Source organism: Procambarus clarkii, chromosome 8 (genome assembly GCF_040958095.1).
Source record: "Procambarus clarkii isolate CNS0578487 chromosome 8, FALCON_Pclarkii_2.0, whole genome shotgun sequence".
Taxonomy (NCBI): Eukaryota; Metazoa; Arthropoda; class Malacostraca; order Decapoda; family Cambaridae; genus Procambarus; species Procambarus clarkii.
Genome location: NC_091157.1, coordinates 47,837,206 through 47,862,205, shown reverse-complemented (window position 1 = coordinate 47,862,205; position 25,000 = coordinate 47,837,206). Strand labels below are relative to the sequence as shown.

General features: G+C 47.4%; 1 protein-coding gene across 6 annotated transcripts in view; it reads right to left on the bottom strand.

Moving 5' to 3' along the window:
• The window catches only part of LOC123759666 (uncharacterized), a 364,501-nt gene that overhangs the window by 94,565 nt on the left and 244,936 nt on the right, over positions 1-25,000 (bottom strand). For 4 of the 6 annotated variants that reach the window (XM_069318034.1, XM_069318055.1, XM_069318064.1 and 1 more), the window contains exon 2: positions 21,265-21,493. In XM_069318034.1, the coding sequence (XP_069174135.1) occupies positions 21,265-21,482 (218 nt within the window). In that variant the 5' untranslated portion in view covers positions 21,483-21,493. Of the gene's footprint in view, positions 1-21,264; positions 21,499-25,000 lie in introns of all 6 variants that reach the window. The other 2 variants (XM_069318051.1, XM_069318040.1) reach the window with 1 other exon arrangement.

Genomic DNA, 25,000 nt, shown 5'->3' with positions numbered 1-25,000 from the left:
CGTCTGCTGTTCTGTCTCTTAATCCTTCTTTCTGGATAGCTCTCCGAGTTTATATTGGGGAACCTAGTAGCTAACTCCGCCCACAAATAGATAGCCTCCGGCACTACCAAGCCACTCCTTAAACGTCGGCATGTTTGAAGGCTACCAGACTACAATTATAAGCTTAGCGGAAGCAAGGTGAAATTCTCATGATCTGACCTCAGGTCACTTGGGGTCGTTAACGGTTAGAGGTGTGAGATCTCAGGCAGACAACTGGCGCCTCTCAGATCCTTGTCTGTGACTCATGTACTCTATATATATTTTAAATAAACTAACTCAAACACTTTTACAGTGTTACAGGAGTAGCAGTGGTCAGTGGTGTCACTTAGCACAGTGGTCAGTGGTGTCACTTAGCACAGTGGTCAGTGGTGTCACTTAGCTATAATAAGTGGGAGGGGCCTTCTGCCCCCCCCCCCTCTACCTTTGGATCGTGTAGAGGTCAGGTCAGCAAGTGTCTGACCTCTTAAATATCACTCTGTTGGCATACAGTGTGTGTGTGTGTGTGTGTGTGTGTGTGTGTGTGTGTGTGTGTGTGTGTGTGTGTGTGTGTGTGTGTGTGTGTTTATGGGGGGGTCTTTGAAAATCCTGCTCCCAATATTACCGTTTAATGACGAATCGTAAATACTTGCCATTGGAGTCTTGGAAGAGAATCAGACTCATCACCCATGGAGCCTAATTGGCTGCCGGGGGAAGAAAAAAAAAGAGTTTGCTAGGCTCCTTAATTGGGTTGATGACTTAGCCTCTTAGCCTGAGCTGGCGCTAGGAGTCGGCTGCTGCACCAGCTTCGACTCCCACCGAGGCCCTAATTTGTGCACACTGCAACAGTATCAAATTACTTGCATAAGGGACTAATTGTGAGGCTTTGGCGTATAGACACCGACCCATTAATTACGGAACATGGTCACTTTGTCTTGAGCAATGGCGACGGTGGAGCGCTGCCGGTTCGAAGCTCATTGTACCTGTGAGTTAATTAGGGAGCGTCCAACACCTTCCCCCAGGTGTCCAGCTCTTGGGAGGGGGGGGGGGAGAGGGGGCACCGAACCTTACACCGAAGTCGGGCCCAAAGAGCTACAGCTCAACCCCCGCAAGCACAACTAGGTGAATATAATCTGTAATTCTTTATATAGTCTAGAGCGGCTGTGTAAATGTTGGTGATCTAAATGTGGTAGTCTGAAGAGGCACGTCTATGCCTCAAAGTTCACCAGGGCATGTCTATGCCTCATAGTTCATCAGGGCACGTCTATGCCTCATAGTTCATCAGGGCATGTCTATGCCTCATAGTTCATCAGGGCACGTCTATGCCTCATAGTTCATCAGGGCACGTCTATGCCTCATAGTTCACCAGGGCACGTCTATGCCTCATAGTTCATCAGGGCATGTCTATGCCTCATAGTTCATCAGGGCACGTCTATGCCTCATAGTTCATCAGGGCACGTCTATGCCTCATAGTTCACCAGGGCACGTCTATGCCTCTTAGTTCATCAGGGCATGTCTATGCCTCTTAGTTCATCAGGGCACGTCTATGCCCCATAGTTCATCAGGGCATGTCTATGCCTCATAGTTCATCAGGGCACGTCTATGCCCCATAGTTCATCAGGGCACGTCTATGCCCCATAGTTCATCAGGGCACGTCTATGCCTCTTAGTTCATCAGGGCACGTCTATGCCTCTTAGTTCATCAGGGCACGTCTATGCCCCATAGTTCATCAGGGCACGTCTATGCCCCATAGTTCATCAGGGCACGTCTATGCCTCATAGTTCATCAGGGCACGTCTATGCCTCTTAGTTCATCAGGGCACGTCTATGCCCCATAGTTCATCAGGGCACGTCTATGCCTCTTAGTTCATCAGGGCACGTCTATGCCTCTTAGTTCATCAGGGCACGTCTATGCCTCTTAGTTCATCAGGGCACGTCTATGCCTCTTAGTTCATCAGGGCACGTCTATGCCCCATAGTTCATCAGGGCACGTCTATGCCTCTTAGTTCATCAGGGCACGTCTATGCCTCATAGTTCATCAGGGCACGTCTATGCCCCATAGTTCATCAGGGCACGTCTATGCCTCATAGTTCATCAGGGCACGTCTATGCCCCATAGTTCATCAGGGCACGTCTATGCCTCATAGTTCATCAGGGCACGTCTATGCCTCATAGTTCATCAGGGCACGTCTATGCCTCTTAGTTCATCAGGGCACGTCTATGCCCCATAGTTCATCAGGGCACGTCTATGCCTCTTAGTTCATCAGGGCACGTCTATGCCCCATAGTTCATCAGGGCACGTCTATGCCTCATAGTTCATCAGGGCACGTCTATGCCCCATAGTTCATCAGGGCACGTCTATGCCCCATAGTTCATCAGGGCACGTCTATGCCCCATAGTTCATCAGGGCACGTCTATGCCTCTTAGTTCATCAGGGCACGTCTATGCCTCTTAGTTCATCAGGGCACGTCTATGCCTCTTAGTTCATCAGGGCACGTCTATGCCTCTTAGTTCAACAGGGCACGTCTATGCCTCTTAGTTCATCAGGGCATGTCTATGCCTCTTAGTTCATCAGGGCACGTCTATGCCTCTTAGTTCATCAGGGCACGTCTATGCCTCTTAGTTCATCAGGGCACGTCTATGCCTCTTAGTTCATCAGGGCACGTCTATGCCTCTTAGTTCATCAGGGCACGTCTATGCCCCATAGTTCACCAGGACACTTCTATACCCCATAGTTCACCAGGGCACGTCTATATCCCATAGTTCACCAGGGCACGTCTATACCCCATAGTTCACCAGGGCACGTCTATGCCTCACAGCTCCCAGGGCACGTCCGTATCAAGCCGTACATTCCACAATGTGCCCAGCACCTAAAATCATACACTACGCAGCTATATTTAACTCCATAACAAGCTATAAATACCCAACTGCAATTTGTAATTCGATAGTTTAAGCAGCTGCCCGAACACCCATTCAAAGACTACAGCTTAAGTTACATGCCCAGCATCTAAGTTGATCCAACTTAGAAGGGAAACTTTAGAGGTGAATATCAACCAAGAAGCTGTATCTCCCAACCCAGAAATTCATCTGCATTTCAACTGCATTTGAAATGAGACAATTCAGGTTAAGTCTGACACTAATTTCGACTTAATAAGGAACGAAACCGGTAGTTCTTTAGTTTGAGAGGTGAGAGATCTTACTAAATCTCAAGCTCCACTTTCAACAGCCAAGGAGGTAGTTAGGTGTGTGTGTGTGTGTGTGTGTGTGTGTGTGTGTGTGTGTGTGTGTGTGTGTGTGTGTGTGTGTGTGTCGTGGGGACTCTCTCTGTGTATGTTGGCACTGGTACACACGAGGGCGGCCGCTCATACTTACACAGACGTGCATACACAACACTGACACATACACACACACACACACACACACACACACACACACACACACACACACACACACACACACACACACACACACACACACACACACACACCTACAAAAATCGCCAATGTGCATAGCTTCATCCAGGTGTTAATGTCTTAGCAGCAAGGGATGCTGATGTGGGAGGGAGATGTAGAGGGGGAAAGAGGGATGCTGGCGTAGGAGGGAGATGAAAGGAGGGAGGAAGAGGGATGCTGGAGCTGTAGAGGAACAACACCGCGCCTCACCTCCACGCTCCTCACGCTCCTCATTATCTCTCTCGATACTAATTATGCAAAACTAATTCCCCATCGCGTCCCGTAGTCGCCTCACCATGGCAGACTCCGGCCAGCCGGAGTCTTAGTCAGTTCTTTATCAGAAGCGGGAGATGAAGCAGTCCAGCATCCCTGCAAGCAGGCCAGAAGGCCATCTCTACACACGCCGAAATATATATGTATTATATGTATACACCGAGATGAGGTATACACCAATGTGTGTGTGTGTGTGTGTGTGTGTGTGTGTGTGTGTGTGTGTGTGTGTGTGTGTGTGTGTGTGTGTGTGTGTGTGTGTGTATGTGTTTGTGTGTGTGTATGTGTGTGTGTTATAAATGTGTTATGGAGAAAAACTTCAAGAGACCAGTAGGTCTAAATATTTAAAACTAATACCTTGTAGTATATGTAAGTGTCGTAGACATGGCTGAATCTTCTTACGTGTATTGAACTACATATCGTACTTCTCCTCGGAAGATATGTACTCTGATTGTGACTATACGCTGGATTTTAACGCAAAATTTAGATGGAGAGATTTGTACCTTTTTAAAATCTTTCAGAAACTAACAGACATTTAAATGTAGCTAATGCAACCGGTTCGCCTCATGGCATAGGGAAAAAGAATGGGGGGCCCCCTCATTACTGGTTGGGATGTCTCCACTCACCCACGAATGAGTGTGAGTGGGTGAGTGTCCGCCCACCCTCCCCTCACAGGCTCCTCATGCTGTGAGGGGAGGGGGGCGGACACCCCACACACGCCCGCAAGATTGCTGTATTAATCATTACTCTCGGGTCCTCTTTTTGTAATTAGATTTTGTAGCGTCACTTGTGGTCAAATGATATTTGGGTTACCGTTTTTTTCCTTGAGCTTGGAAGGTTATGCTTGTTAGACCGATGAACTGGTTCTGCCCAACTGTCAAACTCTGCCTCAGGTACAGTAAGTGCCTGACCCGGGTATGGTGTCTTAGCTAAATGTACTAAATGTGGTTGGTCACTAGCTCTATCAGAATCATCAGTGTGTATGATGACGTCGTAAATCATCAGGGGCTATTGGTCACTAACGACTTAACAACCAGTTGTTAGTGATGACCCAGTGTTTCTTGTGTGATGATCTTGATCCAATTTAAGACTTTTTCTTGTCCCACTATAACACGATTTTATACCTTCCTCGGTAATGTCTCGTGTCTGAGCAATATCAAAATGCCTTACTGAAGTCTAGGTTCGTAATATAGTAATTTTTTACCACTCCCGTCTCAAATATGCTTGAAAACAATGAGAGTAAATTTGTAAAAAAAACTTAATTAGTTCTTTTCTTGCGAGTTATTTATTAATACAATTTTTTTCAAGATGAGTTCGTAAGGCGTTTGCAATTATCACTTCAAGTAATTTCCCAACAACCTACTTTAAATCAATAAACATTAGTTGCAAGTGATTTATCCTAATCTAAAAACAAATTGCTGCTACATTCCCAGCCCTCACAAGCCTGGAACAACGCCCAAATCAATTGATTTATTGTATTTGCTAAACAAGGGGCTGACTAATCTCTTCCTTACATTATTTTAAGACCCTGGAAAATACAACAGGATCTGGCTAACTGCTTGCTTTTTATTATTTATATTTGTTTGTAAAGTGCTTGGCTTCGTCAGCACAGGGTATGGGTTTTGTTTTGAATCCGGAATACTTAATGAATATAGACTTGATATAGGGAGAAGAACATGGGGTCTATAAGGGCTATACGTGGGTCCAGAGGGGGTTATATATATGGGTCCAGAGGGGGGTTATATATGGGTCCAGAGGGGGGTTATATATGGGTCCAGAGGGGGGTTATATATGGGTCCAGAGGGGGTTATATATGGGTCCAGAGGGGGGTTATATATGGGTCCAGACGGGGGGTTATATATGGGTCCAGAGGGGGGTTATATATGGGTCCAGAGGGGGGGTTATATATGGGTCCAGAGGGGGGGTTATATATGGGTCCAGAGGGGGGTTATATATGGGTCCAGAGGGGGGTTATATATGGGTCCAGAGGGGGGGGGTTATATATGGGTCCAGAGGGGGGGGTTATATATGGGTCCAGAGGGGGGTTATATATGGGTCCAGAGGGGGGTTATATATGGGTCCAGAGGGGGGGTTATATATGGGTCCAGAGGGAGGGGTTATATATGGGTCCAGAGGGAGGGGTTATATATGGGTCTAGAGGGGGGTTATATATGGGTCCAGAGGGGGGTTATATATGGGTCCAGAGGGGGGTTATATATGGGTCCATAGGGGGTTATATATATGGGTCCAGAGGGGGGTTATTTATGGGTCCAGAGGGGGGGTTATATATGGGTCCAGAGGGGGGTTATATATGGGTCCAGAGGGGGGTTATATATGGGTCCAGAGGGGGGTTATATATGGGTCCAGAGGGGGGTTATATATGGGTCCAGAGGGGGGGGGTTATATATGGGTCCAGAGGGGGGTTATATATGGGTCCAGAGGGGGGGGGGTTATATATGGGTCCAGAGGGGGGTTATATATGGGTCCAGAGGGGGGTTATATATGTGCCCAGAGGGGGGTTATATATGGGTCCAGAGGGGGGTTATATATGGGTCCAGAGGGGGGTTATGTATGGGTCCAGAGGGGGGTTATTTATGGGTCCAGAGGGGGGTTATATATGGGTCCAGAGGGGGGGTTTATATATGGGTCCAGAGGGGGGGGTTATATATGGGTCCAGAGGGGGGTTATATATGGGTCCAGAGGGGGGTTATATATGGGTCCAGAGGGGGGTTATATATGGGTCCAGAGGGGGGTTATATATGGGTCCAGAGGGGGTTATATATATGGGTCCAGAGGGGGGTTATGTATGGGTCCAGAGGGGGGTTATATATGGGTCCAGAGGGGGGGGGGTTATATATGGGTCCAGAGGGAGGGGGGGAGCTATTCATGGGTCCGAACGGGGGCTGTGCTACGCCAGAGACATCCAGAGTTAACGTGCATTTTAGGTTACCTTGAGGTTACCTTGAGGTGCTTCCGGGGCTTAGCGTCCCCGCGGCCCGATGGTCGACTAGGCCTCCTGGTTGCCGGACTGGTCACCCAGGCTGTTGGACGCGGCTGCTCGCAGCCTGACGTATGAGTCTCACCCTGGTTGATCAAAACGTATGCTTATCTTCCAAGTGCGTTACATAGTGCCTAAGATCGCTTCTCCTCACAATTACTCTATGCCAGTCATACTCGCGCTCAGCGCTTTTCTCCTCACAACTCATTACAATTTCGCTCATTTGTTGTCATGAGTGAATGTTTCGTCCCCATTAAGCAAGGATCTATAATACTAAGAATGATTTTTTGCTTAGAATTTTGGCCAGAAGAAATATTTTCGATATCTTTTTAATATCGCTAATGGTTTTTTTTTCGGGGGAAGGGGGGGAGAGGGGGGAGAGGGGGAGAGGGGGGGTTTTACCTTTGCTTGGCCCTGTGTAATTTTTTTTTTACATTCGATCTCAATGATTTTTAGAAAGTTTGTTGTTTCATGTTTGTGAGTTTATAGAGGTTCAGGAATTCTGTGATTTTCTTCCTCCGTCTGTGGGGGAATGTGTTATGTCTGACGGAGTTAACCTCCATCTGAGCCAGCTGGTGAGGCAGGGAGAGACAGGTGGGAGGCAGACGGTGCATCATAACACAGCTGGCTAGCCAGGTGGAGCACCCTGACACAGCTGGCTAAACAGAGGGTGCAGCAGACACCACTGCCTCACGGCACAAAGACAACGATACAGAACTCCCTGACAAACACAGTGCTTGCTGTAGTTGCATGTATTCTTGCAACTACACTACAATAATGTATTCTTGCTATCCTCACTGCTAGGACCAGCAGCAGTGCTACACTGAACGCGCTAAGAAACGGTAAAATAACAGTAAATAATATTTAAGATAACTACCAAAAAAAGAGTAAAAAACAAATAGTTATCTTATCTCAAGATAACCATTTTTTGTTTGTTTCCAAGGAAGAAGAAAGTCGAGATATATAGCCACCCAACACACTAACAAATTACTTAAACTTAAAACACAATAACCTAAAATTACGTTATTTTTTAATCCTACCAATAACGAGGAACTTTACATTACGTACTAATGGGGATTTTAATATGGAACAAGAATTGCATAACGTACCGAGAACAATTAAAAACAAATATTTATTCCATTTAGGGGGGGGGGGGTAGGCCTAAAGAACAAAAAATAACGATAGCCAACGAGAAAACGAAGTTGCTTTTGGTATGTTTTAAGTCTTTTATTGTTAGTGGCGCGGTGCCCCCCCCCCCCTCTCTCTCTCCCCCCCCCTTCTTGTTAGCTCGGGCAGTGGGAGGGGGGGATAGGGGGAGGGGGGGCGACCAATTACGGCGAAGCAATTACTGAGGATGGGAAGTGAGGAGGAAACTGTTAACGAAGGGCCCCCTCCAGTAACGGCTAATGAGGTATTTTGGTAACAGCACCTCACCCCCCCCCCCCCCCCGCTGTCTCTCTCTCTCTCTCTCTCTCTCTCTCTCTCTCTCTCTCTCTCTCTCTCTCTCTCTCTCTCTCTCTTTCTCTCTCTCTCTCTGTCTCTCTCTGTCTCTGTCTCTCTCTCTCTCTCTCTCTCTCTCTCTCTCTCTCTCTCTCTCTCTCTCTCTCTCTCTCTCTCTCTTTCTCTCTCTCTCTCTGTCTCTCTCTCTCTCTCTCTGTCTCTCTCTGTCTCTGTCTCTCTCTCTCTCTCTCTCTCTCTCTCTCTCTCTCTCTCTCTCTCTGTCTCTCTCTCTCTCTCTCTCTCTCTGTCTCTCTCTCTCTCTCTCTCTCTCTCTCTCTCTCTCTCTGTCTCTGTCTCTGTCTCTGTCTCTGTCTCTCTCTCTCTCTCTCTCTCTCTCTCTCTCTCTCTGTCTCTGTCTCTGTCTCTGTCTCTCTCTCTCTCTCTCTCTCTCTCTCTCTCTCTCTGTCTCTCTCTCTCTCTCTCTCTCTCTCTCTCTCTCTCTCTCTCTCTCTCTCTCTCTCTCTCTCTCTCTCTCTCTCTCTCTCTCTCTCTCTCTCTTTCTCTCTCTCTCTCTCTGTCTCTCTCTCTCTCTCTCTGTCTTTCTCTGTCTCTCTCTCTCTCTCTCTGTCTCTCTCTGTCTCTGTCTCTCTCTCTCTCTCTCTCTCTCTCTCTCTCTCTCTCTCTCTCTCTCTCTCTCTCTCTCTCTCTCTCTCTCTCTCTCTCTCTCTCTCTCTCTGTCTCTCTCTCTCTCTCTCTCTCTCTCTCTCTCTCTCTCTCTCTCTCTCTCTCTCTCTCTCTCTCTCCCCTTCCCTCGCTCTCTTCCTCTTATTGTCTCTCTCTTTTTTCCCTTGTCATTCTGTTTCGTAAATTTTGCCTCTACTATTGTTCTTGCCTCCAACACCCCGAGAGCAAGTCCATCAAGTCCACCCCCGACAAGTCCACTCCCGGCAAGTCCACCCCAGCAAGTCCACCCCAACAAGTCCACCCCCGGCAAGTCCACCCCAGCAAGTCCACCCCCGGCAAGTCCACCCCCAGCAAGTCCACCCCAACAAGTCCACCCCCAGCAAGTCCACCCCCAGCAAGTCCACCCCAGCTATCATATTGCGTCAGAGAACGTTCCATTATTACTATTATTATTTCTTAAGGATGCTAACAAGGAGTTTTATCCCAATTAACTCTTAACAACCGCCCCCCTCCCCCCCCCCACCCAGACCCCCCCTACCCCACTCGTACCCCCCATAAGACACTAAGGAGAGCAGCAAAACACCGTCCACCATATGATTAGACAATCCAGGAGCTCTACGAACTCCTTTACACACAAACCACTAAACCTCAGACTGCAGCCACCAAGCCATCAGGGTGTGGAACAGCATGGAAATGTTAAGAGGACTTAATGCTAGAAGGATTACTCTAAGATAAGACGTCCCGCTCCCATAGCTGGTGGCCCAAGAGCCTCTATCTACTGGATGAAAACTAAGTTCCACAATATATGTAATTTCTAGGTGAAATGCTGATCAGAATCCCCCTCTGTCTTTATCTACCCTGTCAATTTCTTTGAGAATCTTGTATGTGGTGATCTTGTCCCTCCTAACTCTCTTAAAAATAGCGAATATAAAATTAATTAATCAATAATAATAAAATAAAGATAGCTAAACAGGATATCACCATATGTGTGAAAGGATCTGAGTGTGTAAGTGTGAATGGAACTCAGTATTCATCTATAGATATCCAAATGTGATGAAGTGTGTGAAGAATCTCTCTCTCTCTCTCTCTCTGTGTGGTGTGAAAAATAAGTAGTAGTAGAAACAGTTGATTGACAGTTGAGAGGCGGGCCGAAAGAGCAGAGCTCAACCCCTGCAAGCACAACTAGGTGAATACACACACACACACACGGTGTCAGCAAGGCGGACAGCCCGTCAACCATTTTACCTTTCACTATACTTCACATTCTCAAACTTTTCCTTTCCTAGACCGCCTTTCCATCCTCTTTACTCCCCCCCCCCCTACATAAAAATTTCCCCCTTCCCCCCTTACCCCATCTCCTGCATCCCCCCCCCCTCCCCATATATTCTTCCCAGCTGTCTCACACTTCTTCCCCTATAACACTCTTCTAATCTCTCATTCTATATCTATATCTATCCCTTTTCATCTCCTCAGATATGCTTTATATTATTTTATTCCGTCATTCCCTCTTCTATATTTCTTTAATCTCTCCCACCCCCTCCCACTCCCCCCTCTCTCCCCACCTCCTCTCCCTATGTGAGGAACGCTCCCCCCTACCCTTAAGGCAACAGAGCACGGAGCCCCAATGGAGCGTGACTTAAAATGAGCTCGGAGCATTGGGAACCACTCAATTATCGGCCATTGCTGGACCACTGGTACCCAGGAGGAAACTTGTAATGAGCCGGGGGGGCGGGGGGGGGGGGAGGGTGGGGGGGGCGTTGGGGGGGTCTTCGTCCCCCCTTCCTCCTTTCCCCCCCAGCTGGAGTTAGAGACGATCCCCCCTCCCTCTTTCCCTTCCCCCTCTAAGGGTTAGTTAATGCCACTCTGTAGTAGGTAGGCGACCCTCCCCCAAGGTGGAGGAAGGGAAGGAGAGGGAGGGGGGAGGGAGAGAGAGAGGAGGATGAAGGGAGAGAGAGAGATGAGGGGATGGTGGGAGAGAGAGGGATGGGAGGGTTGAACAATTTTTTTTATGTGAGGTGGTGTTTAAAGCACTGTTAACGAGGTCTCCGAACAAGTATCAGAACCTATAACTGGTTGTTCAACACCACGTGTGACCTACAACACGAACCACCAATCACAGACCAGGCCAACAGAACCCCGCCCCCCCCCCTCCCTTCAATCGTCTCAACGGGTTCTCCAACATCATAGCATCTAACCGGGTCGGCAACCGGGCCTCGGGGACGATGAGCCCCGAAATCATAACAGCATAGTAAACAGAAATTGACGCTCCCTTTCTCATCAGAATCTATATCACCGCTTACCCTCCGATCCCCCCCCCCAAGCCAGTGCCAAGGGGGGGGGGGGCGCGGCCAGTTGAAGTGGGGTGCCAGGCACAGTCTGGCACCACACCCAGACGAGCCGCACTAACGACCCGCCATGGTAATCAGCCTAATTAGCGTGCCAACTACCTCGGGGCAGCGCACGTTGAGACGCTGGCAGAAGGGGGGAGGGAAGGAAGGGGGGAAGGAAGGAAGGGTGAGGGGGAGGAAGTGGGGAGGGGGGATTAAGGAAGGGGAAATGAGGGGCGTGGAAGGGGTAACAGAGATATTGAAGGTGGAGAGAGAGAGGTGTAAAGAAAAACTACTTTGTAAGAGGTTTTTCACAGAGAAGGTAGTTACGTCCGTATCTAGGAGGGTGAGTGAGAGAGAGAGAGAGAGAGAGAGAGAGAGAGAGAGAGAGAGAGAGAGAGAGAGAGAGAGAGAGAGAGAGGGAGAGAGAGAAAGGGAGAGACAAGGGAGGGAAATACGAACCTTTAAACAGAACATAAAATGATGCACATGACCATGGGAGGGTGTATATATGTGAATGCTATTCAGTATTCATCTATAGACATTCATATATGCTGAAATGCACGTAAAGAACCTCGCACGCGCACGCACACACACACACACACACACACACACACACACACACACACACACACACACACACACACACACACACACACACACACACACACATCTGGGAAAGGAGAGCTGACTACAGGAAAGGGGACTATATGAGGATAAGGGACTATCTGGGTGAAGTGCAGTGGGAGGAAGAAATTAGAGGAAAAACAGTCCAAGATATGATGGACCTAGTCATACAGAAATGCCAGGAGGCCGAAGAGAGATTTATACCAACGGTAAAGGGAAAAAATAAGAAGGAATATAATAACCCATGGTTTAATAGACAGTGTCAGGAAGCAAAAATGGCCAGCAGACGGGAGTGGAGGAAGTACAGAAGACAAAGAACAGAGGACAACAGAAGCAGATACAACAGAGCTAGGAACGATTACATTAACATAAGACGAACATCGGAAAGGGACTATGAGAACGATATTGCAATCAAAGCGAAAAAACAACCCAAGTTACTACACAGTCATATAAGAAGAAAAATGTCGGTGAACGACCAAGTGACAAGACTAAGGAAGACAGAGGGGGCATATACTGAAAGTGACAAGGAAATCTGCGAGGCACTGAATGCCAGTTTCCATGGAGTGTTCACTACCGAGCCTGAGCAGCTCCCATTGTTGGAAGGGGTTACCCTAGATGAAAGACTATCAGATATAGAGGTGACAGCAGAGGAGGTAATGAAACAGTTGACAACTCTAGATGCAACTAAAGCAGTTGGACCAGACAAAGTATCACCGTGGATACTAAAAGAAGCAGCACAGGCCCTCAGCGGGCCTCTGGCAATGATCTTTAATGAGTCACTTATGTCAGGAGAATTGCCCAGTTGCTGGAAGAAGGCAAATGTCGTGCCGATCTTCAAGAAAGGAGATAGGGAGGAGGCACTTAACTACAGACCTGTATCACTGACAAGCATCCCCTGTAAAATACTGGAAAGAATAATTAGGCTGCGACTGGTTGCACACCTGGAGAACATTAGGTTTGTGAACAAACATCAACATGGGTTCTGGACAGGGAAATCGTGCCTAACAAACCTTCTGGAATTCTATGATAAAATAACGAGGATAAGACAGGACAGAGATGGTTGGGCAGACTGCATATTTCTGGACTGCCAAAAAGCCTTTGATACAGTACCGCACATGAGACTGCTGTTCAAGCTCGAGAGGCAGGCGGGGGTGGGGGGAAAGGTCCTAGAATGGATAAGGAACTACCTAACAGGAAGGAGCCAAAGAGTTACGGTAAGGGGCGAGAAGTCGGACTGGCGAACAGTAACAAGTGGAGTACCACAAGGATCGGTGCTGGGACCAATTCTATTTCTTGTATATGTTAACGACATGTTTACAGGCGTAGAGTCCTACATGTCGATGTTTGCGGATGATGCAAAGTTGATGAGAAGAGTTGTGACAGATGAGGATTGCAGGATCCTCCAAGAGGACCTGAACAGATTGCAGAGATGGTCAGAGAAATGGCTACTAGAATTCAACACGAGCAAATGTAAAGTTATGGAAATGGGACTAGGAGATAGGAGACCAAAGGGACAGTACACAATGAAGGGGAACAGCCTACCTGTAACGACGCGTGAAAGAGACCTGGGGGTGGACGTAACACCTAATCTATCTCCTGAGGCACATATTAATAGGATAACGACAGCAGCGTACTCTACACTGGCAAAAGTTAGAACATCATTCAGAAACCTAAGTAAGGAGGCATTTAGGGCGCTTTACACTGCCTACGTAAGGCCAGTCTTAGAGTATGCCGCCTCATCATGGAGTCCCCATCTGAAGAAACATATAATGAAACTGGAAAAGGTTCAGAGGTTTGCAACGAGACTCGTCCCAGAGCTACGAGGGATGGGGTATGAAGAGCGCCTGAGGGAATTGTGCCTTACGACACTAGAAAGAAGAAGGGAGAGGGGGGACATGATAGGAACGTATAAGATACTCAGAGGAATTGACAGAGTGGACATAGACGAAATGTTCACACGGAATAGTAACAGAACGAGAGGACATGGATGGAAGCTTGAAACTCAGATGAGTCACAGAGATGTTAGGAAGTTTTCTTTTAGCGTGAGAGTAGTGGGGAAATGGAATGCACTTCAGGAACAGGTTGTGGAAGCAAATACTATTCATAATTTTAAAACCAGGTATGATAGGGAAATAGGACAGGAGTCATTGCTGTAAACAACCGATGCTCGAAAGGCGGGATCCAAGAGTCAATGCTCGATCCTGCAGACACAACTAGGTGAGTACAACTAGGTGAGTACACACACACACACACACACACACACACACACACGGGAGTAAGGGGAGACATGATAACCACCTACAAAATTCTCAGGGGAATTGACAGGGTGGACAAAGACAAACTCTTCAGCACGGGTGGGACACGAACAAGGGGACACAGGTGGAAACTTAGTACCCAGATGAGCCACAGAGACGTTAGAAAGAATTTTTTCAGTGTCAGAGTAGTTAATAAATGGAATGCACTAGGAAGTGATGTGGTGGAGGCTGACTCCATACACAGTTTCAAATGTAGATATGATAGAGCCCAGAAGGCTCAGGAATCTGTACACCAGTTGATTGACAGTTGAGAGGCGGGACCAAAGAGCCAAAGCTCAACCCCCGCAAGCACAATTAGGTGAGTACACACGTTCACAGCTCCTTAACAAGAGGGAAGCAGCTTAGCTTAGCTGTTAACACACGCACACAGAGTTAACACACACACACACACACACACACACACACACACACACACACACACACACACACACACACACACACACACACACACACACACACACAATTAACACACGCACACACAACACCAATTATGATAAGCTGTTGGTGTTATTGTAAAATGGGGGAGGGTGCTGACGTGGGGGTTGTGGGGGCGCTCACTGGGGTGGGATAGGTGGAGGAGTTCTTAGGGGGTGAATTGGGGATAGGTTGGGGCAGGGAGGGGTTACAGAATGAGGGTCGAAGGGGAAGCGAGAAGGGAGGGAGGATAGGAAAGAAGGGGAGAGGGGGAAAGAGAGCAGCAGTTGGTAATTAAGTGTGATTGAAGCTTCGATGGGGTTTAAGGGGGAAGAAGAGGGATGGGGGATAGGAAAGGAAAGGGGAGAAGCGAGAGGGGAAATGGGAGGGGGAGATGACATGAGGCAGGTCAGAGGATGCTGCTCTACCCTATATCAAGGTAAATCTGATAGAGGTAAATCTCCCCATTTCCCCATTCCTCCTCCTCCCCTATGCCTATTTTCCTCCTACCTGTGCTAATTCTCCCATTTGCTATTAAAAGCTTTCCTGTCAATCAATGTTCACAAAGCTTTCTAACTCTGTTTTGCTCAGTATTTTTTATGATCGTCGAGGCTTCTCCAGCTTGGAGCACCCATTTCTACCGTCGTACGCACCAAATACGGGGTGCTAAAACGTAGGAAACCCACCCCAACCAACCCACCTAGCATTACCAACCATTCATAGAAAATGTGGACGTTAGTGAGTCCGTATTTTTGAAGAACCCCTTATTTTGTACGTTGGTGACGTTAGCGTTTAGAAAAAAGTGCATTATTCTCTCTCTCTCTCTCTCTCTCTCTCTCTCTCTCTCTCTCTCTCTCTCTCTCTCTCTCTCTCTCTCTCTCTCTCTCTCTCTCTCTCTCTCTCTCTCTCTCTCTCTCAAATAATAGGTCCCGTTTCTTACGTTACAAATGCAACGTTAAACAAAACAAAACAAGAGGGGTTATCGGCTAACAAATATTTCCGTTTTCTATGCACGGGGACTCGGTAGGTTAGGCGGGTTGCTTGGGTTTGTACGTTTCTGGTTAGGTTAAATGGGCTGGGGGTCACCCGTGGCAGCGTCACTCCCTCTCCCATCTCTTCCCTTCCCTTCAGTCATAATCTTTCCATTACTTGCTTGATCCCATCCCCCTCCCACTCCCTTCATCTTGACCCCACACCTATTCCACCCCTTCCCCTTGACTCCACACCCATTCCACCTCTCCCCCTTTACCCCACACCCATTCCACCCCTCCCTTTTCACCCCACACCCAGAAGGCACCCGGGTGGAGTGCCAACACTACTCCACCCTACTGTATGGCCCTCTCTCTCTCCCTTCCACCTTCAAATCCCTATTCCACTCCCCCTCTCCCATTTTCTTCTCGCTCCCCTTACCCCAGTATATCTATCTCCCTTTGATCTAATTCAACCCCCCCCTCTCCACCCCTATTCTTCCCTTTCCATCCTCCTCTCCCTGACTCTTTCCCATCGTCTGGCTTTCCTATTCTAGCGTGTCTCCCCCTCTCTCTCTCTCTCTCACCAATTAATCTCCTCCCTCACTCCCGGGATAGGCCAGGATAATCCAACAGTGAGACATGCTCAGTTTCATCCTCAAATTGCTATATCCACCTCGCTTCTTCCCCTACCCTCCCCTCCCCTCCCCTCCCCCCTTTCCCCTCACTTATATCTCCCCTACATTTCCCCTCCTCCCTCACTCCCTTTCTTCTTTGGCCGTTACAGTCCTACCCTTAGTCTCCTTTGTATCGCCCTTTCCTTCTCCCTTTGACCCTTCTTGGGTCGTCTCTATCCTCTCCTCATTCTCTACTTGGGTCGGCTCTATCCTCTCCTCATTCTCTACTTGGGTCGGCTCTATTCTCCTCTCACTCTCTATTTGGGTCGGCTCTATCCTCCTCTCACTCTCTATTTGGGTCGCCCCTATCCTTTCTTCTCTACTTGGGTCGTCTCTATCATCTCCTCATTCTCTACTTGGGTCGGCTCTATCCTCCTCTCACTCTCTATTTGGGTCGCCCCTATCCTTTCTTCTCTACTTGGGTCGTCTCTATCATCTCCTCATTCTCTACTTGGGTCGGCTCTATCCTCCTCTCACTCTCTATTTGGGTCGCCCCTATCCTTTCTTCTCTACTTGGGTCGTCTCTATCATCTCCTCATTCTCTACTTGGGTCGGCTCTATCCTCCTCTCACTCTCTATTTGGGTCGCCCCTATCCTTTCTTCTCTACTTGGGTCGTCTCTATCATCTCCTCATTCTCTACTTGGGTCGGCTCTATCCTCCTCTCACTCTCTATTTGGGTCGCCCCTATCCTTTCTTCTCTACTTGGGTCGGCTCTATCCTCTCCTCATTCTCTACTTGGGTCGGCTCTATTCTCCTCTCACTCTCTATTTGGGTCGGCTCTATCCTCCTCTCACTCTCTATTTGGGTCGCCCCTATCCTTTCTTCTCTACTTGGGTCGTCTCTATCATCTCCTCACTCTCTACTTGGGTCGGCTCTATCCTCCTCTCACTCTCTATTTGGGTCGCCCCTATCCTTTCTTCTCTACTTGGGTCGTCTCTATCATCTCCTCATTCTCTACTTGGGTCGCCTCTATCCCCCAGGACCACTTCCTTGGGAAAACGTTTGACTCAAATAATAATGATTCCCTAAACAGAACCTAAAATGATGTATACACACATGCGAATGTGTATATGTGAATGTTATATACATCTATAGACACCCATATATACTGGAATACACGTTAAGAACCACACACACACACACACACACACACACACACACACAAACACACACACACACACACACACACACACACACACACACACACACACACACACACACACACACACACACACACACACACACACACTGTTAATCCCACTTCTGACACTTCTGAGATTTGTAACCTGTACATTAGTTGATTGACAGTTGAGAGGCGGGACTAAAGAGCCAGAGCTCAACCCCCCGCAAGCACAACTAGGCGAGTACACGTCTTAAACACCTGCTGGGTTAATATTGGGCAACACCACCACAACAAACATCAACAAAATCAACATCTGTAACAACACCTGTTACAAAATCAACACCTGTAACAACACCTGTTGCAAAATCAACACCTGTAACAGCACCTGTTACAAAATCCTCGCCATCATCATCAGCCACCTGTAACTTCAATCATCACAATCTCCTTAGTTAACATTATACTACTACGGTTAAGGGTACAAACAGCCAACAGTAACAACCAGGTGGAACATCTAATCAGCAGCTATAATTTATCTTATATAAACACTGTGTATCCGGCTGCAATTCCATTAATTTCAACATCCGTTACGACAACAGTTTTAACTGTAATCTCCAATTGTTGTTGGAAGTTCACTACTTTAAGTTGATCACATCAATCAGAGTTGTTTCTGTTTTCTCTCTCCAAAAATGGTCATTAGAGAGTCCCTTACCTTGTGAGTACACGTGCTTCTGTCCACCCGGTGTCCCCAAACGGTTCTGTCCACCCTATGACCCCCCCCACACACACACCCTATCCTCCCTAACCCCTACAACCCCCCCCCCCACACACACACAAACCCACATCTTCCCCAGATACCTTTTAACTTCTAACAATTCATTTCAACCCAGTCATACCCATTAACCCATTCACCCTTAACCCGTTGATATAATCACTACCCTGTAACTCCTTATGTACAAAAAAGACATCTCTCTACTCTCCACAATCTTCCTCCTTGCCCCTCTTTCCGCACTCCCCATCTCTTCCCCCATCTCCCCCATCCCTCTTCCTGCCCTAAGGGCTGCACACTCCTCCGAGACAGCACCAGTCATTAGTGGTCATCTTCCTATTACTTCTACTTACGACATATCCTTTCCCTTCCAATTATGTTCTCCCTTAACTGAGATAACAATAATTAGTGAGCCATTGCAAACTATTCATTAATTAGGGCGTTCAGTTACCATCTACTTCAGCTGTGGGAGGAGAGGGAAGTGCTGTGGTGTGGTGGTGTGGTGGTGGTGGTGTGGTGGTGGTGTGGTGGTGTGGTGGTAGTGGTGGTGTGGTGTGGTGGTGTGGTTGTGGTGTGGTTGTGGTGGTGTGGTGGTGGTGTGGTGGTTGTGTGGTGGTGTGGTGGTGTGGTAGTGGTGGTGTGGTAGTGGTGGTGTGGTGGTGGTGTGGTAGTGGTGGTGTGGTGGTGGTGTGGTAGTGGTGGTGGTGGTGGTGGTGTGGTGGTGTGGTGGTGTGGTGGTGGTGTGGTGTGGTATGTGGTTTGTTCTTTAACTGTAATTGTTCTCTCTTAACTGCATTTGTGCTGTGTTTATGTTTTCCGGATGTGCTTCTCTGAATGTGTGCTGAATACTGTACATTTACACAATTGAGAATGATTGTGTAAATGTTACTCGGTGCGTGGTAGAATTGTGTTTAAAGTATGATATCTATGATGGTTTAGCAAAGTCTGAGATAACTTACCGATTTCTTCAATGACCAAATGATGTCTGGAGTGATCTAACGATATCTAGGATGTCCTAACGATATCTGGTTCGTTTATCAGTTAGCTTGGGAGTTAGTATTAAGCGTTAAGCTGGAGAAGAGTTTAGACTAGACTAAGCTTTAGAGAGCACACCAGATTGTGCATGTCTAGTTAGCTTAGTTCATTGATTATACAATGATACCCATCTTGTGGGCGGTAGTGGACCACCATACCCATCCTGTAGGCGGTAGTGGACCCCATACCCATCCTGTGGGCGGTAGTGAACCCCATACCCATCCTGTGGGCGGTAGTGGACCCCATACCAATCCTGTGGGCGGTAGTGGACCCCATACCCATCCTGTGGGCGGTAGTGAACCCCATACCCATCCTGTGGGCGGTAGTGGACCCCATACCCATCCTGTGGGCGGTAGTGGACCACCCATACCCATCCTGTGGGCGGTAGTGGATCCCATACCCATCCTGTGGGCGGTAGTGGATCCCATACCCAACCTGTGGGCGGTAGTGGACCACCCATACCCATCCTGTGGGCGGTAGTGGATCCCATACCCATCCTGTGGGCGGTAGTGGATCCCATATCCAACATGTGGGTGGCAGTGGACCCCCACTACCGCCCACATGGGCATCAGGCTGAAAGAAACTCTGCCCATTTGTTTCCGCCTCCACCGGGAATCGAACCCGGAACCTCAGGACTACGAATCCCGAGCGCTGTCCCCTCAGCTGTCTGGGATAATTTAGCTGAATGTACATCTGGTCCCTAGAGACATTACCTGCACCAAGATAGCAATATATATATTTTTTGTAAGTTATCTAATTCTCCTTATTTTTTTGACCATTCTCATCCTTTGCATTTTCTCAGCTTCCCTTCTTCCTCTTAAGCCCTCTTCCCCATCTCTCTCTCTCTCTCTCTCTCTCTCTCTCTCTCTCTCTCTCTCTCTCTCTCTCTCTCTCTCTCTCTCTCTCTCTCTCTCTCTCTCTCTCTCTCCGATCTTTTGACTTAACGCGGCGCCAAGTCAGTATGGACTCGTTAGAAGCATCACAATGCTAAAATAAAAACAGTTTTACATTTAAATTCGTTATCAAATTCTCTGAGTACACAGGAGCATAGATGAGACTCGTCCCTGTAAGTAGCAAGGATTACTTCAGTCATGGAGTATACATACAGTATACTCCACGCTTCAGTTAATACGTATACAAATATTTTGAAGAGCCTGAAAAGTCCTCACGATCCTTCTACCGGATCCGGCAAGTCCCTCCAATCCTGAAGACCCGGATCCCCGGGAAGTCTCTCCAATCCTGGAGACACTGATCCGGGAGGCCACTCCAATCCTGAAGACCTAGATCCCCGGGAAGTCCCTCCAATCCTGGAGACACTGATCTGGGAGACCCTTCCAATCCTCAAGGCCCGGATCCGGCAGGCCCCTCCAATCCTCAAGACTCGTTAGGAACCCGAGGGGGCTCTAGCTCCTCGTCTCCTCCTCCCTCGGTAAAATACACTGAGTCTTACCTTTGGCGCTATCCTAATCCCAGAATCCCAGCTAGAGATCAGCGTCTCTAGCAGCGGCCCCGCCAATTAAAGGATATACCTGATCAACTGGGCTGTAATTCATACCTCAAAACAACAACAACAAGCAGCGGCGTCGAACAGCCTCGTTGACCAGAGCAACAAAAACATGAAACCTGATCAGAGATCAGACCGCTACTTAAAACTCGTTTATTTAGCGAGTTCATTTAGCGTTTTTTGTGCGCACTGTTGATGCGCACTGATGCTGAATCACACTGCTCAGCCAGGATAGCAGCATTTTTTTTTTTATTATTATTATTTTCTACCACAGACGTGGCCACACATTTACAATGCTAACCACCATATGTACATTTACAAAAGGTCAATTTCACCCTATCGTCAACGCGGTAACTATGTCGTTTCTGAAGATGACTTCATAGTGAGTGTGTGTGTGTGTGTTTTTTTGGTTTAATAACACCTGTGATTACGGCTTCTAATTTAATACACACACATCGATGCTCCCTTCAAAAACTGTCCCATTGGTGCGATATATATATAACTAATAAATATTTTAAGGGAGGAGTCCTATGGCATCGAACTTGCGTCATAGGAACCACTCCTATCGCCCGGGGGTTCGAATCCACTGCACTGCTCTCAAAAGACTCATCACGCCACATCGACCCCACCACCTTGTAACCTGAACTTACCTGAGATAATCCCGCTTGCAGAGGAGGAGATTCGCTTTCTTGTAGAGGGTGGACCCCACCTCGCCGAGTCGACAGTCGCAACAACCACACTTGAGACAGTCTTCGTGCCAGTATAGGTCGACGGCTTTCAGGAGGTACCGGTCATTGATTCTCTTACCACATCCTCCACACTCATGGCTGCCTGTTGTCTTCCCCACCTCCACGGCTGCCATCCTCATCCTCCAACGACCTGTCCTGCCAAGAATGGTCTGCGTAAGAATATGGGGGAAGGGGTTGACCTGGCTACGATACTCCTGTATTCTTATGTTACAAATTGTATTGTAAGTATTTAAATTGACATGAGCACATGCTGGTAATATTGGATTGTTGTTTATTTGGAGGTTAGAGCAGGTGTTTTTACACACACACACACACACACACACACACACACACACACACACACACACACACACACACACACACACACACACATACACACGCTCAGGGACCTGTACACCAGTTGATTGACGGTTGAGAGACGGGACCAAAGAGCCAGAGCTCAACCCCCGCAAGCACAACTAGGTGAGAACAACTAGGTAAGTACACACACACAGAATAGTCAGGACGGAAATAATTTAGCCTCAATGACAGAAAGCTTAGGCAAGTTCTAAGAATTTAAGAAAGATTCTAGGTTGAAACCTGCAACAGTTTGGTCCTGTACACATTACAGACCAACCTACAACAGTCTGCTCCTGTACACACACTACAGGACAACCTGCAACACTGTTCCCAGCGCAGCCGGGGGAAAAAAATTACTCTAATGTTCGCTGTAGATTTATATCACCTATTAAGATCAGTGAAAAATTTCAGGTCCACAAATTAGTTTCATATGCAAATTGCTTACGTGGTCAAATTAGCCCAGATGAACAATCAACACGGACATATAAATTGCAGCCATGTGCATACTACGTGTCTACAATGACGGCTGGAAGGTCTGTGGTGTACACAGGCACTCAGAGACCTGTTTAGATGAGTTCATATACATTTGTCTGGTGTTTTAAGACGAGCTCAAGCTCCTGGGCCTCCATCTTTCAGTCTCCAGTTGTTTGTTGCAATGGGACTTGATCGTCTTTTCTTTAATTTTATCTGTATTTGAAACTGTGTTAAACTCGAGTAATCAGTTGTGCTTATTGAGTGTGCATGTGTGTGTGTGTGCATGTGTGTGTGTGTGCATGTGTGTGTGTGTGTGTGTGTGTGTGTGTGTGTGTGTGTGTGTGTGTGTGTGTGTGTGTGTGTGTGTATTCATCTAGTTGTGTTTTGCGGGGGTTGAGCTTTGCTCTTTCGGCCCGAATCTCAACTGTCAATCAACTGTTTACTAACTACTTTTTTTTTCCTCACACCACACACACACACAAGGAAGCAGCCCGTGACAGCTGACTAACTCCCATGTACCTATTTACTGCTAGGTAACAGGGGCATTCAGGGAGAAAGAAACTTTGCCCATTTGTTTCTGCCTCGTGCGGGAATCGAACCCGCGCCACAGAATTACGAGTCCTGGGCGCTATCCACCAGGCTACGAGGCCCCCCGAGTATGTGTGTGTGTGTGTGTGTGTGTGTGTGTGTGTGTGTGTGTGTGTTAATGAGTTCTCTCTCATTAGATCAATATTATTCATAAAAAATGATGAAGACAACTATGCCACAATGATATTCTCTTCAAAACCTACAACATACACAAACACAGAGTGAGCTGCAACAAACACAATGCTTTCCACAAACCCAATCATTTCTAATCACATTAAAACAGAGATCTCTCATACATCAAATCTCTACACTGAGAGCGAAAAGGATATATATGTCCAATCCCATCTACGAGGTTTCCAAAGTCTCCCTTACTCCCCTTTAACGAAGAGATCAGAGTCCCCTAAGGTGTCTTGCTAGGACCCCCTCACGTCGACAAAATCACCATTAAGCCTGAGTCCCTTTCCCCCTACTCCCCCCTCCCCCCCTGCCATTGCACGGCCACTGCATTAGTTGATTGCACGATTAGGTTAGTCACCCTTGTGCAACTTGCAAGCCTACTGTCTCAATTTCCTGGTTTACAGGAGTCTGTATATGTCTTTTGGAGAGTTGGCTGATTGTGTGCTGAGGGGAGGGGGAGTGGGTTAGGGGGGGAAGGTCAGTCTGGCATAGAAGGAACAGGGGGGGGATATGATCACGACATAGACGATCATGAGGGGGAATAAATATGGTTTGGCAAGGATAGACTCTTCAGATAGTAAGAAAGAGGGATTATCGGATTGTATTTTAATTCCAAGATGCGTCGCCGCCATGGCAACGCCATTTTGCACAATGGCAACTTCACGTGCCCTTGTGGCATATTGTACCTTGGGAGACTACGAGCGGTGGCGACTAACAGCCTGGTTAATCACACTACCAACCAGGAGGCCTAGTTAGAGACCGGAGCCAATCTTATCTTGAGGTTATCTTGAGATGATTTCGGGGCTTAGCATCCCCGCGGTCCGGTCCTCGACAAGGCCTCCTTTTTGTTACACCCCCCCCCCCCAGGAAGCAGCCCGTAGCAGCTATCTCCCAGGTACCTATTTACTGTTAGGTAACAAGTGCATCAGGGTGAAAGAAACCCATTTGTTTCCGCCTCCACCGGGGATCGAACCAAGAACCTCAGGACTACGAATCCTAAGCGCTGTCCACTCAGCCATCAGGCCCATACGGGAGAGACAATACCATGGTGTCAACCCCCATAAGATGCCGAAACTCTCGAGGTTAACGTGAGGTAAAATCGGGTAGAGGACATCAACACGCCGCGTGGAGCATCAGCGACTTAACTCGTTTCGCCATATTAATAATCATATGTAATTATATATGTAAACTATATGTAATTATTACAACTATAACAAAGGAATACATTAAATTACATCATCCATAACAACACAGCAACGTGCTACGAATAATCCTAACCAATTATAATTAATTATAATTAAAACCTTTTTAATTATATTAAATGTAATATCTCTAATACAAACCTAACATTGAATAAAATTATACCATTTTAAGATAATTATACCATTTGAACACTCAAGTTTTAACCCTTCATTGTAATTCAAGTATTTTTTTTTGGGTGGGGTATTAAATGGCACTTGACATAATTATAGGGACTCGCTCGTTAATGGTCGTTCCGTCTCGTTACTTGTGCTGTACTGAGGAAATGTAGTTCTAGGCTAAATGACATTTTTAGTAAGGTGCCCAGCAGGCTAGTGGAATAGGCAAGCAATCAGGAGGGTAATATCGCAATGGCCTGAGAATGTGGCCCCCATTAAGGAATTGCTCTCCCAGAGAGAGAGAGAGAGAGAGAGAGAGAGAGAGAGAGAGAGAGAGAGAGAGAGAGAGAGAGAGAGACAGAGAGACAAAGAGAGAGATTAACAGCCTCAAAGAGATGCCCAGTCCTCTAAGATGTACAAAACGGCTATCTTTCTTTTTTTAACCCCCTACCAAGTGCAGGTGAGGTCTCATTTCCTACTGCCCTTCCCCACGATGCAAGCCACAACAGTTGCCTAACTCCCGGGGGTGAACCTATTTTACTGCTAGGTAAACAGGTGCATCAGGCGAGAGGAAATGTGTCCAACCGCTTCTGACTTGCACGGGGGATTGAACCTGGGTTCCTCAATAGTGAGCATGGAACGTAGACTACTGTGCTACAGGACCCTTGATAATTGGAGATAACTATTTGTTTGCATTTCTT